Source organism: Lycorma delicatula, chromosome 1 (assembly GCF_047948215.1).
Source record: "Lycorma delicatula isolate Av1 chromosome 1, ASM4794821v1, whole genome shotgun sequence".
NCBI classification, from domain to species: Eukaryota; Metazoa; Arthropoda; class Insecta; order Hemiptera; family Fulgoridae; genus Lycorma; species Lycorma delicatula.
Genome location: NC_134455.1, coordinates 169,726,738 through 169,743,019, shown reverse-complemented (window position 1 = coordinate 169,743,019; position 16,282 = coordinate 169,726,738). Strand labels below are relative to the sequence as shown.

Sequence of the window (16,282 nt, the reverse complement as noted above, 5' to 3'; positions counted from 1 at the left end):
CTATTATTACGTAAGGTAGAATGTACCACTACTACAAGTTGCAAGATCTTTTACAATTTTTTAGACTTCAAGGTACAAATTTTGAGGTACTGGATCTCTTCCACATATTTCTGATCTTGCTTCATTAGACTACCACCCAATCAGTCTACTCAAAGAGATCTGAAAGATGTCATTTTATTAGAGGGCATTAACAGAAAGAAGCAGCCCATATATGAGTGGCTCACCTCTAGGAACAAAATATTTTTTTGAAAAAAGTTTTTATTTAACTATACAGAAGTGTAAATGAAATGGTAGTAGTAATAGGTCTCTTGAAAATAAAGGAAAATTTGGCAAAAATTATGTTATTCTTAAAATCACGTTATTTATTATAATAAATTGATAACTATACTCTTAGGTGGTTTTTTAGACTACCTCATTGGGAATAGTTCATTCTGAATAATTTATAAGTTGATCCTGACAAGTCGACCCATAACATAACTGTTATTGATCTTAAATTTTCCAATTATCACTAAATTTTCCCTTAATTGGAGCTGTTGAAATTGAAAATTTTAATTTTTATATAAATACTATCTTCATATTCAGATAAAATATTTTCATATATTTGTCATTTTGTAACTAGAAAATTTATTTGATTTGTTTATTTGATTAGCAGATATGTTTTTGTCGTGAATTTTAAGTACTGTTGTAATAGTTGTATTTAAGGGGATAAGAAATTTGTTTTCATATCCTTTCAAAACTGCTAGCTGAAAGTTTTATTTCAAGCATACTCTTTAAATTGCCATAATGAAACAGTATTATGATATTAGGCAAAGATTTATGTAATGTAATCTATAAAAATTTGCTTGTTTTGTTTTAGGTTGGTATTGGCCCTGGATCAGTTTGTACAACGAGAATAAAGACTGGTGTGGGATATCCACAATTAAGTGCTGTATTAGAGTGTGCTGATGCTGCTCATGGCCTTCAAGGACATATCATTTCTGTTAGTTTTAGGCTGTTTTTTCAAATAAATTCTTTCACTTTAACATTAATGTCTTAAAAGTCATTGTTACTGAACTGTTTAAGCAGTTTATTCCATCATCATCTCTTAACGTGATTAGTGGGATTTTAAATAAGAGCCAAGACTTGCAAATAAGAAAACATTTTCTTATTGTCTGTTTTCAAATTAAGAATTAAAAAATTAAACAATGTAAAATTTATTTGGGAACAGTATGTAATTTCTGTGTTATTATTTAATATGTTTCTGCCTCAAAAATGTATAAACTCAACTACAGTTAATAAACCATAACTGTGCCAGTGCAATTAATTGATGCTCAGTGCCAAAGCGCAGTATAGTACAGACATTCAAATCTAGTTAAAAACATATCACTGTTTGATTTATCTAGCATGCATTATAAAAAAATAGGAAGAAAAAAGATTACGGAGGTAGAAGAATTTTGTTATTTGGGAAATAGAATTACTATAGATGGATGAAGCAGGAACAATGTAAAATGCCAAATTGCACAACAAGCTTTCAGTCAAAAATATAATTTGCTTACATCAAAAATTAATTTAAATGTCGGGAAAACATTTTTGAAAGTGTATGTTTGAAGTGTAGCTTTATATGAAAATCCAACTTGGATGATCAGAGTACCTGAGAAGAAAAGATTAAAAAATTTTGAAGTGTGCTATAGGAGAATGGGTGGCCCTAGAAATCAGATGGGTGGATAAAGTGACAAATGAAGAGGTGTTGGCGGCAAATTCATGAAGAAAGAAGCATTTGGAAAAATATAGCTAAAATAAGAGAGAATTATAGGCCACATCTTAAGGCATACTGGAATAAGTCACTTTGATATTGGAGGGTCAGGTAGATGGGAAAAATTGTGCACACAGGCAATGTTTGGAATATGTAAAACAAATTGTTAGGAATGTAGCATATGTAAGGGGTACATCTGCATTCAGTTGAATGATAAGCTTTGACAGAAAGATCACCCTTGATTAATACAGAAACAAATCAAAATAGTAATAAAATAGCTTAACCGATAAAAACACAAAAATCCTGTTAAAAAAATGTTCTGGTATTTATAAATTGCTGTTATCGTTTTGATAAGGTGGCCAAAAAAAGTGTATATAAATTAAAGGTAACCGTTATTATATGGAGATGGTATGGTATTTCAATAAAAATATTTTTTTTTTTAGATAAAAGGTGTGTAGAGGAAGTTCTGTAACAACCCCGTACCAACTAAAAATACTCCATTATGGAAAAATCGTGTGTATCTCTGAAATATTTTTCATACTGTTATTTATACAATAATTTTTTTCATTTGTAACTCAACTAACTTTCCTCGATGGGAACACAAAAAATCCCATGACACTACAGAAAAATTGTAATATTATTATTGTAAAATTTATTTTAAAAAACTTTTTACAATCAGAAGGTAATAATTATTAATAAATTAATTTAAATTATAAAAAAGTTTCCGATTTGAATCAATGTGCCTTCCCCTTGTAAGATCCAAATATTTCATTAATTAAAATTTTGTTGGGCTATAACTCTGGAACCAATGAAAATAGGTATCACATATGATAAATCTTTGAAAAGCTCTCAATAAGGGCTATTACTGCAGTTAAGAAAAAGTCAAAAATCCAAATGTTTTGGATTTTGGACACTTTTGGTCCAATTGATAGCACTCAAAAGGGGAGGTGCACAACTAGATGTTACAACAGATATTTCAACGGAAATTACATTTTGACTAATTTCAGTGTGACGTATGTACGTACATATCTCGCATAACTCAAAAATGTAGCTGTAGGATGTTGAAATTTTGGATTTAGGACTGTTGTAACATCTAGTTGTGCACCTTCCTTTTTGATTGCATCGACTGAACCAAAGTGTACAAAAAGAAAAGCCCAGCATTCCCAAAAATTTGGAAGTTTGAATCAGACTTCATCTCCTTTTTTTTAACTTTTTTTTTAATTTAAATATATTGATTTATTAATATTTATTTACCCGTGATTGTAAAAAGATTTTTACAAAAAATAATTTTTCAATAATAAGAAAAAAAAATGAAAAAATTATAAGTTACTAGTGAAATAAGAATTTATGTACTTTTAAAAATGTGCATATGTAATTTAATGGCATTATTAAATTATGTGTATATTTGTATATGTTTGGAGCATAACTTTATATGGAAGTGAAATTTGGACGATCCAAGTACATGAGAAGAAAAAATTAAGAATCTTTTGAAATGTGGTGTTATAGAAGAAAGTTAAAAATCAGATGGATGGATAAAGTGACAAATGAAGAGGTGTTCTGGCAAATTGATGAAGAAAGAAGAATTTGGAAAAATATAAAGCTATCCGAACAAAAAAAAAAAAATAAATAAATAAAACTTAAGAATATTTAAAGTAAACCTATCAATTAAAAGAAGAGAGACTGATAGGCCACATATAAGGCATCCTGGAATAGTTGCTTTGATATTGGAGGGACAGGTAGATGGAACACAAAAATTGTACAGGCAGGCAACGTTTGGAATATGTAAAACAAATTGTTAGGGATGTAGGATGTAGGGCGTATACCAAAATCAAACAACTGGCTGTAGATAGGGAATCTGAGAGCTGCATCAAGTCAGTCAAATGATTGAAGATAAAAAAAAATGCATATATTATTTATTAAAACCCAACAAGAACTTAGCTACTAAAATTGAAATATTATAGCTTGATCTCTTAATCTGTTTGCATCTATACCGAAAGGCAAGTACTTAAAGCATTGTACTACTTAGCTCCAAAAAACATGTTATATTATGGTTACTGATGCCTATTATAATTTACATCATGGAAAATGAAATTAATCAAATTACTAGTTTATTTCCCTTGCTAAAGTTCATCCAGAATTAATCAAAATAAATTTCTGGTTTTGTGTAAGTTTTACTTATTTTTTTTATTTTACTTATAACTGATATTTCTTTTTTTTACCTCAAACAACATTCAAATATATTGTGTCTGGCTTTAATAAAAATGAAATAAGTTCTATGGCAAGTAACATTTATATTTTTGGTTATTTATAAGTTATTTTATTAGTATTTGTATTTTAGTAGTATTTGTTACTAGTATTTGTGCCTTTGCAAAGGCACATTCTGCCTTTGTAAACATTGTGTGGTATATCTATTTTTGTATAGAATAGAGCAGAAAGGTAGAATTTTTGTACTTCTCTGTGTTCAATTGTTAACGTTTTTAAGTTTTTATTTAACCATACCATTTCTGTTTAAAATGATTTATTATTTTGATAATTTTCATAAAGCATTAAAAGACAAGTTACTCTGCATTATCTTATAGATAATTTTAAATTAAGGGTATTATTTACTAGAAGTGTATTTGTACAATGGTCAGTCAAATATAAACCAGACATTTGTCTTCACAGCTCGCATACAAACATGAATGAGCTGGCGCAAAAGGATATTGACAATGAAGATGTGGGAAGAGGATGGATGCTCCAGCTGTCTTGTCATTTGAGTTTCTGTGGTCAATAGTTTTATATCAGAGCCAGAGATTCCATTGTCAGTTGTGCAAAATATTACTGTGAATTTTCTCATGAATGAGGGTATAAACCTTTTGAAACTTTGACTAAATTGCATGTTTGGAGATATGATGTCACATACTGTAGTCTCTGATTGAGTCAAAGGCTCCTGAATCGATTTTGATGTAAGAGAATAATTTTTGCATCAAATAATCTTTGTCACATATTAAAACAAGGATACCTCACTACACTCAAATCGAGTAATTGAAATCAAAAAATTGTTTCTTCGCAATATTGTGAAGTAGAAATAGAGAAGAGCCTTGCCTTATAAAAGTAAAAACATGTCTGTCAGCTGGAAAAATCCTTGCAATCATCTTTTGGGAATAGAAAGACGTATTGCTCACCAGTTTTCTCCACAAACATTACACTGTGAACATTTTCCATTAAGAACAGCTCTTGGACAAGTGAAAGCTGCCTACAGGAACAAAAGGCACCATCAGCCTATCAGAGATGGCCTTCATGACAACCTCCAGGCCTCATGTACAGAGCATTTGGGATAAACTGGATGAAATGTATAGCCAAACCTTAGAACCCCACACCTTCCAGATCTATCACCTATGAGATTTCATTTTGTTTGGAATTGAAAATGTTTTGTTTTGGAGGACATTTATTATATCATAGATTAAAAATGAAATACAGGAGTTAACTTTTACTCAAACTTTTTATGAAGAAGGGATCTACAAGCTCCTCACATATTGGAAAAAGTGAATAGAACTTCAGAAAGACTGTAAAAAAGGAGTAAATATGTTTTGTAATTTTATACTGTACTAATAAATGTTAAAAACAAAAGTCCACTTTATATTTGACTAATCCTTATCTTATTAGTTAATAATAAATGAGATAAAGTTTTCCTTATTCTAATTAATGTTAAACCAAAAATCCAGTTTATTTTTAATTGGCCCTTGTATACTTTTTTGAAGCAAATAAAATAAATAATCACCAATTACTCTATCACATTAAGAGTTTTCTGTTATTTTTTTTAAGGTGTGAAAAATCAAAATTAAGATTTTTTATTTAAAATCTTTACCAGTTGTTTTTTTGTCAGCTAGAACTTCAAAAAGATTTTACTTAAAATATAATCAATCTTTTCTCAACATTTTCTGGCAGTACTTTTACTTCCTTTGAAATACTCGATTAATTTAGTTTATTTATTTCAGGATGGGGGTTGTACATGCCCTGGTGATGTTGCTAAGGCATTTGGAGCTGGTGCTGATTTTGTTATGCTTGGAGGCATGCTTGCTGGCCATGATCAGTCTGGTGGAGAAATAAGGCATAAAACTGATGGAACAAAAGTCAAATTGTTCTACGGCATGAGTTCAGACACTGCTATGAAAAAACATGCTGGTGGAGTAGCTGATTATAGGTATTTTTTTATCTAAATGTTTATAATCACAAATTTTATCACCTTTTTTTTTTAATTTCCTTGTTCCAGGACATCCACCAATTCTTTCTGCTTTTCTATCCTACTAATTCCTCACCTATCTCCAACTCTTACCTCCATGTCACACATATCCTCACCATTTCTTAGTTCTTTTAATCCTTTCAAAAATTTGTCTTAGCATTTTCCTCTCTTCCAGCCTCTCCATTAGTTTTTCTTTACACTAATCCAATTTGTTACAACCATATTTCTCACTTTTTCACCTCTGTTAAACCTAACATACCCCTCGTTTTATCTCTGCATTAAAAACTCTGCTTTCCATTCTGTAAGCCATCATTCATTTCTTTGCTACACATGGCTAGAGACATAGTACATCCAGTGTCTTTCACATTTTCTGTTTTGTCCTCTGGAACCACCTCTGTTTAGCCTCCGGAACCACCATAAGGTATTACTTCAGAGGATGAAAGAGGATATATAAATGAAGTATAGTCTCAGGTCAACCATTCCTGAGGTGTGGTTAAATCCTAGATTGATTTTTTTGTAGATTATTAGTCACTGTGTACATACTGAGTGGCTGAAAAGTAACTTCCCTTCCAACATTTTTTATAATTGAGATAACTGGATGCAGTATTTGAAAAATTTTAATAATTTTTTTAATATTTAATTGCCTTTGTGGTTTAAATAGTCAGAATTTAATTTTTTTGATACCATTTTGCTTGTCTCACAAAGACCTTTAAAACAGTATGCCACATGATCATATATCCCATTTAGAATTTTTGAGCCACCTCTGCCCATTCCCTGAAGGCCGAATACTAAGAGAGGCTAATTCAATTAGCCCCCAATTTATCGGAGAAATAATTCAGTTAGCCCAAATTTATTGAATAAAATTCCAAACAGAATCAGAATACATCAGATAAAAAATTTAAAGGGGAGTATACAACCGTAGTTCTCTAGCTATCTATTTGAATTATTGTAAGAAATAATCAATTAATAAATTTTTTTAAATAAAACTATTATTAATTATTGGCACTTTCATAGCTCAGTTTTGTTCTGTTGGCAACAACAGTTCAGCCATAATTAGTACCACAATTTGTGATGTGCAAAAAGTAATTTGATTGAGTACCAAAGATGTTTACTGATACACACGAGAAAAAACATCACGTTGTTATCAGAGATGAAACCTGGATTTCTTATTGAAATAGTGAGTCAAAGCAGTACTCAGTATGAAGGCAGCGTTCAAAGAAGTTCAAACAAGAACATTGATAAAGAAGCTTATGGCTACTGGTTTTTTTTTTTTTAACAAAAAAGTAACTTGCTTTTCAAATTTAGTGAACACAGAATTAATGTAAATGCTGTTACATATTGCAAAATGCTGAAAAATCTTAGAAAAACTATAAAAACCCCATTGTGGGTTACTATCCTGTGGCATTTTTTTGCATGACAATACCTTGCCACACACACCAAATCAGACAGTGAGACAGTTGGAAAATTTTTGTAATCTTCAATAATGCATCCTACAGCCATGACCTAGCTCCCAGTAATTATTTTTCACCTCAAATAGCAGCTTGCATCACAAAGGTTTGATATTGATACAAATCAAAAAATGGCATTACTTCATGGTGGACACTGGCAGTAGATATTAATATGATAGTTAATAAAATGTGTTCGCTGAATCCTGCATTTTCATTTGGTATTGAATTCTAGAACTACATTAAAATATATTTATATTATTTTGTCAATTTGTCAAAATTGTTTTCTGAATATTCCTTGTTCATAAAAGGTTTGAGGATCAGTCATCAACCAATTGCACACGCGCTCCTCAACATCTCCTCAGTGATTCTTTCATAGCAGTTCTTTGAGTTTTTCCCAAGATTCTTTCAAAGGATTCTCCAAGCAGTTCTTTCAAGTCACAGGGAGACAAATCTGGACTGCAAGGAGGGTGGTCGAGGGTTTCCCAGTGCATTTTTTCAATTTATCCCTTCTCAAAATCACAGTGTAGCGTTGTGTCATGGAGAAGGATGACATCCCTGATGAGCATACTACATCTTTTGTTTCATTAGGCGGCTTTTGTACGAACCATAATGAACCGGCAATCACCTTTGATAAGCTCTCAAATGGCATGGATGTTGTCAGCTGTGAGACTCGACCTTGGGTGTTGACTTTCATTTTCAACACTTTCTCACCTCCCCTTAAATTGTCTTTTCCATGTATACACTACTCAGAGACAGTGTAGCGTCCCCAAAAATGTCTGTGAGTTTAACGCCTTACATTAGTTAAAAACTTTATAACTATGCTTTTTGCAACAGACGATGGAACCTCTTGCTCACTCTTGGGGTGAACTGACAACAGAACAGAGTGGAGGAGCTAACCAAGCTGGTTCCCCTCTCTAACACACCGAACATTAATCCCCCATTCCGTCATCCAACTCAGAACTGCTTGCTTTGTAGAATAACAAAATTACTTTATTATTTAAATTTTTAAATTTGATTCATGCTCATATAAACTTTAAAAATAGCACTAAAAACATCGTTATGGAAAAAAAGAGTTTTTACATTTGTTATAAATTCATACATTAAGAAAATAGCACTAATTCACTGAAAAAAATTTGTTCATTAAAATTTAAAATATTTATCACGCAAAATAGGTGTATTTTTCGTAATTCTCATTATAAAAAAAAATTTCCAAACTTGTTAACATTAAGGCAACATGTTGAGTTTATTGTTGCCCGTGCATATTAGGCATATTAATCTTACTATTATTATTATTATTATTATACACTAATTTATGTATTATATGTTGTTACAAGTACTGTATGCCCATGGATTTGTTTATGGATACAGATATTTGTCCATGGATACAGATTATTTGATTATTGTTAATTCATGGGTTTTTTAATCCATTATAAAAATATGTTGAGAGAAGTAATTTCATTTCAATGTGCATAGTTCAATATTATTTTGTTACACTGGGTTTTGTAAAATATGGCAATTAATTCACAAGTCATTGACCATTCTACAATTTCAATTGAAATTATCCAGGTTTAGTATTTGTCGTTTATTTGCTTATCACTGAATAATTCTAAAAGTAAGTTTTGCCACCCTCACAAGGGACCAGCAATCGTTTGTAAATGATGGTGCACAATCCTTTTGGTCTGCACCATTTCATCAACTGACATAATTATCTCCCCTCCTCGTCATGGTTAAAGAGTATTTTTTTCTAAAATACCCTTAAAAACGATTTTCTAGAAAAATGTTTTCATATAAAATTTTCCCAAAAAAATTAATCCAAGGAATTAAACAGCAGGAGGTACCATTCATTTACACACTTACCTAAGAGAAGAATGTATTTTAATAGTAGCATACAGTATTTTCATTGGTACATGTACTTCGTTTTTTTTGGTTTATTTAATTTATTTTTTTGTAATTTTCGACACCAGTTTTATGAATTATGATTACTATTGGCCTTTGTTGTTAATAGAGATTCCATATAATTTTTCATATTGTTACCAAATATTTTAAAAATAGATGCCAGAACTGTAATATAACTAATAATTGCAGTGAAATATTTTTTTGACTGACAATAGACAAGAAATGATTTGAATCTGAACATACTGCCTGCAAAAAAGAAGCCATAATGTAGAACAATGAATAAAATTAATGTACATATTTAAATATTATACTTATAAAGGTTATGATATAAAAATAATAATACTTGCTTCAAACTGCAACAGTATGGAAGTCTGTATACAATTGTAATGAATAATACTTGTAATGTTTATGTATACATTGTATATATGTACATGATGCAAGGTGCATGTACGTAGTTTAGTAACTATTCATACTGACTGATCTAGAGTGTAAGTAACATTATTGTAAAAAAAATATGATATACTAATTAGTCATTAAACTCAATCATTAGAGAATAGTAAACAATTTATGTACAGGTCTTAGACTTCTGCCCGCCATGACGAATCATAATGGATGAGACTGAAAGTATTTGTTTGCAGTAGTGATAGTATATCATTAAAAACGATGTAGCTCTGTTCTTTTCAAAGTTTTGATTGTGGCTTAAGTCTTGATAAGGATTACGTTTATTTTTACTATCACTTTTTTATTGTTTATACCTTTTAATGCTATTTTGATAATCAGGTTTCTGTTCTTGTGAATAAGAACTTAAATTTATATTTATATTAGTGTTAAGATTCATTGGCATCCATAAGTTTTTTGTAAAAAATCAAATTGTTAGGGGGGTTACAAAAGACTTCCCTTTTGAAATACTGAATATGTTTATGCTTCAATTGAGGAATATTCTAATGAGATAACTTATTTATTTTGAGAAATACTGTTATCTCATTGCAACAGTTATGATTGTCATTTTAATGATCTTGTTTATTAGAATGTTGTGAATATAGTTTATTATTACTGTAAAATTGATCGATACTCCAGGTAGTGGTCTCTCAGTAACAAAATGTCTTGAAATTTGACCTTTTTTCTCATCTGGATTTGTTGATGCCCAGAATAGCATGAATCATGTTCTTTTAACTTTCCTTCGATTATGTTTTTCTTCATTACATTACCAACACATGATATGAATGAACTACCAGTTTTCCTTTGTGACTGATTTTTAGATAAACAATAAGAGTTATTACTTTCTAATTTAGAATCATTAAATTTGCCCATATGGATGAGTGTATTGTTTTATGCACAAACCTCACATCGATTTTTTTGAATAACATTGATTAGTGAAATGGCCTTTACGCAGACAATTAGAACAACAATTATTTTCCAAAAAGGCTTTACGATCATCAATGGACAAGTTTAAAAAGGGTTGGTTTGTAATCCAACTTTAAGTGTTGTAATCAATCTGGATGGTAAAAATTGGACGACAATAGATTCATGTGTTGACAGGAAGTTGCATTGATTTGAGCGAATTGACACATGAGGAAATCTCATTTTGATAAATTATCTACTGATTCTCTGTATAGAATCCGACCTTATGATGCAGTTAGCATTATGAGACGTAGTTAAGTATTTATTGTCAAATCATGGTTGTAACAATTCTACAGCTATAAATCAATAAATATATTAAAACAATGCTCCCATTCTAACACATTACCTTCAAAATCTAGGTAAATTTATAGGCTGTAATTGTGTTTGTTTAATTGGTATAATTGAACTAACTTCTTTATTAACTGTTTTTTGAATCTTATCTATAAAGTTTTATAACAGATTCTATAGCATACAATCTTCGACCTGTATACGATCAGATTCTAAAACTTCACCATATTCCAATTCAAGTTGAGATCGAAAGTCATTGTATTTGTCATGCAAGTCAAGAAGATGCCTTAATTTAATCCGTAAAGTGGCAGTGTAACCTTGTATAGGATCATAATTATGAATAAATGTTCCAATCCTTGTTATTGAGACCTTTATTAAACCTCTTTGTTTAATTAATTGCTCCATTAATGTAAATTAAATAATTAAATGATGTTACAAAAATGATGATAATGTTAATAGATTAAATAAATTAAAATATGAATTGTTACAAACCCAATTCCAATGATGAATAATATCTGAACCTTCAATATCCTTTCTTTGGTATTAATTATGAATTAATATATTGAATTTTAGAACCTTCAATATCTGTCGTCAGAGGACCAAAAAATATGGTGACCTGTTCCTTGATTTCGATGTCACTGAAAAATTAATAAAAAGTAAAAAAAAGTCAGCTGGTGACTGAATTGTTACAACTTCATATATTAAGGAGTAAGAAGAAGGCAGTTCATTTAATTAATAAAGAAGAAATGATTTGAATTAATAGTATTACTTACTCATGTTTTTAGTTACATGTGCGTTTCATGTGGCCAATACTGCTTTATTGCATGTAGGATACATTCAAATGGATTTTGATTGCTATCAACCACTACTACATTAAGTCATTGAAGTAGCTTTCTAACAATCAGCCAATTTGATAATTAAGATTAATTAGGCAAGATTAGCGAGCAAAGCGAGCATTAGATTATGTTTACTGATATCATACAAAGTTCAAAATATGAACCGTTACAGTGTGTAATTGGGATCATGTAGTAATGTTTTTGTATGTGATAGTTGTGAATTAACTTTCAGACTTATCAGTACTTGGTAAATTTCAAATTTTCTTATTGAATTTTACTAACAAAGTGTAGTAAACAAAACAACAAGCAGGGAAGAACATCGCTGAGTCCATGAGTAATATAACCAATTAAATAAATAAATCTTATCTTCTTTATCATTATCTTATTTCTTTTAAGTTTCAAGTAATTTTTATAACATTTAATAATTTAAATGATTATGGATGTCAATAATTATGGAAAGTTTGTAGTGGCTCCCAATAATACAATTGCCATTGTGAACTCAGAGATCTTGTCTGTGGTCTCTTTACATGCATATCAGATTATGTGTTCAATTTATCTTTAAAAAACTACAGCATATCTGTATGAAAGGCGTTTTAAGGAAGATATCTTGAATATACTTTGAAGTGTAAATTTTTTTAAAAGGTGCACAATTTTTTTTCAGGAACATGATTAATTAAAAATGAATAAATTTTTAACCATTTTTTTAATATTATTTAGATATGCACTACCCTGTAAATATACTTTCAAGTAAAGTGAAAAATTACTTCATCAAAACAGAAATTAGTCTTAGGGTTAGACTGTTACAGTTATAAGGTGTTATTTAGGAAATAAGGTGACTTTAAATAAAACCTGATTCAATAAGCTGAAAATGTTAACTACACAAATCAAATTATCATCAGCTAGAATGTTACAGACTTATTACTGAGTTTATGTCTGAAATTTTTAATTAACACCTTGAATAAATTACAGAACTTTCATCAATGCAGCATAATGTGTAATGAAAAATAAAACTTCTCCTCAAAAGAAAAGGTCTGATCTAATCCTGATCGCAATCCAAAAATTATCTATATACTGCATCAGGTCCTAGTATTATTTGTCTCCCTGCAATTTAGTTTATAAAAACTTAGAATGTTAAGAATTTTAGCAGAATAGTAATTCTGGTAACTTTAAAAATATTCTGTTATCATTTGACATTAACTTATTTTCTCATTTTATTAGAATTGACAGTTAGTACTTTTTCATGGCGTTAGGGTGTTTGTAAATCTCAAGCTTAATTTTGAATTTACACATTGATAGTGTAATCTCTAGTGGTTATTAAAGTTTAATAATTTTTTTTGTGTTGTAGAACACCAGAAGGTAAAACAGTTGAAGTGCCTTATAGAGGAGATGTAGAAGTTACATTGCTTGATATATTAGGAGGTCTTCGTTCTGCATGTACATATACTGGTGCTGCTAAACTGAAAGAGCTCCCACGTAGAGCGACTTTTATAAGATGTACACAACAAGTGAATACAGTTTTCTGTAATTAGTTTAAAATTAGCATTACTGCATCATTTTAAGCCCAAGCTATACTGTTACCGCTGCTAATAATGATTAAGATCTAAGATTCTTACAGTAGCTGGACTACTGTGATGTTTAGCCAATAAATGCACCATTCATTATTAATTTCTTTCAATTCTGTTACATTTGTTTTTAATGTTTATTTATAATCTTTGCAGTTTAATAATAAAAATTTATTTTTTTAATTTAGACTACTTAGTTTTAAAGTGCTAGTCATTACTTTTTTTTTTCTTAATTGTGATAAAAAATTAATTTTACAGTTACTGTAATTTTTAAATTGTGATAAATATAAAGTATATTTTATTTATTATATATATATATATATATATATATATATATATATATATATTATAATTTAAAGAACGAAATAGAATTTTACTTTTTAATAAATTATTTATGCTTTTCATTGTCAAAACATCTTGAATTAATCATGCTATTTCCTATCAAAAGACATGTTTTTATTTATACTTCTCCTGTTTTAGCATTAGTAAGTGATAAAACATTGTTAAATTTGTCCCAAATTTCCTAGCAATGCTTTTAGAACAGACTTCAAAATGAGGAGAGTAGATTCTTATTTGACCAAGAAACTTGGTGAAATGGTTAATAATTCATTGTTATCCTTAAATTTTGTTTAATATTTTCAGTTTAGCATACCTCTTCTCAATGTAGAACTTAAAAAAAATTCTTAAAATATATCCATACAAGCACATTTATTACGCACAAGAATTGTTAAATAATGATTAAATTGTTTCTGTATTTATTCAGTATTTTATTAAAAAGAAGGATGCATATAAAACTGAAACTAGGAATTTTTAAATGGATCAAAGTTTGTATTCTTACCTAATTACTAGCCATTTTCATTTTATTATAATACCTTATAAAAATGCCACATTTATCTGACAAAAAAAATTAGCACAAAAGGTAGTTTTTATTGTACATATTTTCATTTAATATTTAAAAAATTGTGTTGTGCCACAAATAAATATTATCTAATTAAAACTTAATTGAATTTAGTTAATAAGATTTTAAAATTTGTTTGAGCCAGAATCCCTTTTTTAATGAATTGTGTTGCTGTCCACATAGATACTTTCATAAAAATATCTGACTGCAGCAGCAATCACATTGCCAGTTGACTTCACAGTGTTGTGATCCTACTAACATATAATGAATAAATAAATTTAAATACTGCCATTATTCTAACAGTATATATCTTTTAGAAGATTACAATATGTTCTGATGGTGGATAGTAAATGGCTATTTAATAAATTATTTCAAACTCACTTTTATTTCTCTTATAAATTATTTTAATTTAATCCTACTGTTATTATGTAACAAATAAACAATTATTTATTTTGAAAAGATCTAGTTACCATATTTGTTATTGTTTCTAAAAACATAAACAATGGAATCATGTGAATTGTGTTAATATATCAAAATAGAAATATTTCTGAATTACTGCATGCTGTAATATATGTAAATAAATAATCATTAAGGATTAACTGTTTAGAAGTGGGTTTTAAATAGCATAAATGTTATAAAACTACAGTATGTATGACTGTGTAATGTACATGAAGGTTGCCCCAAACAGTGCTATTTTTTTGAGGTTCCATTTTTCTTACATTTAGGATAAATGAATTAAAAAGTTACGCAACAATAAACTAAAACTAATTTACTTGCTGTCATTTGAAAAAATAAAAAACTCTAAATAGAATAGATAAAAATTTCTGTTATTAATAAAAGGTGGTTTACACAATGCATTAATTTCTGCCATCAGTAGTCTGTAGAGTTTCTATAGTCTATAGGTTTCTGGCACTAGTACTGAATGTAATACAAGTAAATACATCAAAATGCATTTATATGGAGGTAGCTATTAACATAATTATTATTAAATTTTAATTATGTACAGATTTTTTTGTTAGTTTTCATGTCTGTAGTTTGATATTGACAAAACTGCAAGAAACAGTTTTATAAAAATTAATGTAAATTGGTGTTTTGTGAAAAAGTAGATTATTGTAAAGATTGTTGAAGTCATGAATGTAAAATTAAGTTGTTTATTAATTTTTTTTCTTGATGAATTGGAAGCTTTTCAAGCACGTACATGGGACCCCCAGATGAAAGGCCGAGATGCACCACTCCAAGGAGGTTTGATTTTTTAAAACCATTTTTAACTTTTTTTATTAATTTGTTTATCAGATATATAAATATTTAACAATATTTGATAAAGAATTTATCGAATTAGATAAAGCACTAAACATTTAATGAAAATAAATGATGAAATCACTGTAGAGCTAGAGTAAATGTGAAAATTATCCCAATAAAGTCATAGTTTGTGATTGGCTTTTACTAATGTCAATGATTTAACTGAATTGTGTAAGCCCTATTTTAAAAAAAAATTATTCCATTTTCCCTTTTCTTGTGTCTTTTTACATCATTAGAAATATTGAAAAGGAAACAAAAGTTTATCATTGAACTAGTTTATGAAATTAATAAAAAAATTTAATTACAGTGTTTTGTTGTTTTTACTAAATTAAAAATATGCTCATTATCATTGAAAAAGAAAATTTATGTATAGAATATAATAAAAAATTTTTATGTTATACTGGTCTTGTTATTTTTACTTTGTTTTCTAAAATCAAAATTAGGCAGTAAATCTTGCAACAATCAATTGAACTCTATTGTCTATTCTTTCAACCTCCTGAAGATATGTCTGGCTATTTCATTCCAACAATAATCTTAATTTGATTTTTAAATTTAGAGATAGTATTTTGTTTCACTTCTTTTTTAACTTAGAATTTTCCATTAAAATTAAATAGTTTAAAATAGTTATTAACAATTAAGTAGGCTAACAAAGGTAAAAAAAAATACTTCATTGTTTTTTTTTGATAAAATATATGTTTGA

The 16,282-nt window shown here is 28.9% G+C and overlaps 1 protein-coding gene across 1 annotated transcript in view; it reads left to right on the top strand.

Moving 5' to 3' along the window:
- The window catches only part of LOC142325409 (GMP reductase 1-like), an 82,462-nt gene extending 68,846 nt beyond the window's left edge, over positions 1–13,616 (top strand). Inside the window, exons 5-7 of the mRNA XM_075367143.1 lie at positions 857–979; positions 5,710–5,915; positions 13,169–13,616. Coding sequence (XP_075223258.1) covers positions 857–979; positions 5,710–5,915; positions 13,169–13,352 — 513 coding nt within the window. The 3' untranslated portion in view covers positions 13,353–13,616. The remainder of the gene's footprint in view (positions 1–856; positions 980–5,709; positions 5,916–13,168) is intronic.
- Positions 13,617–16,282: the final 2,666 nt, after the last annotated feature.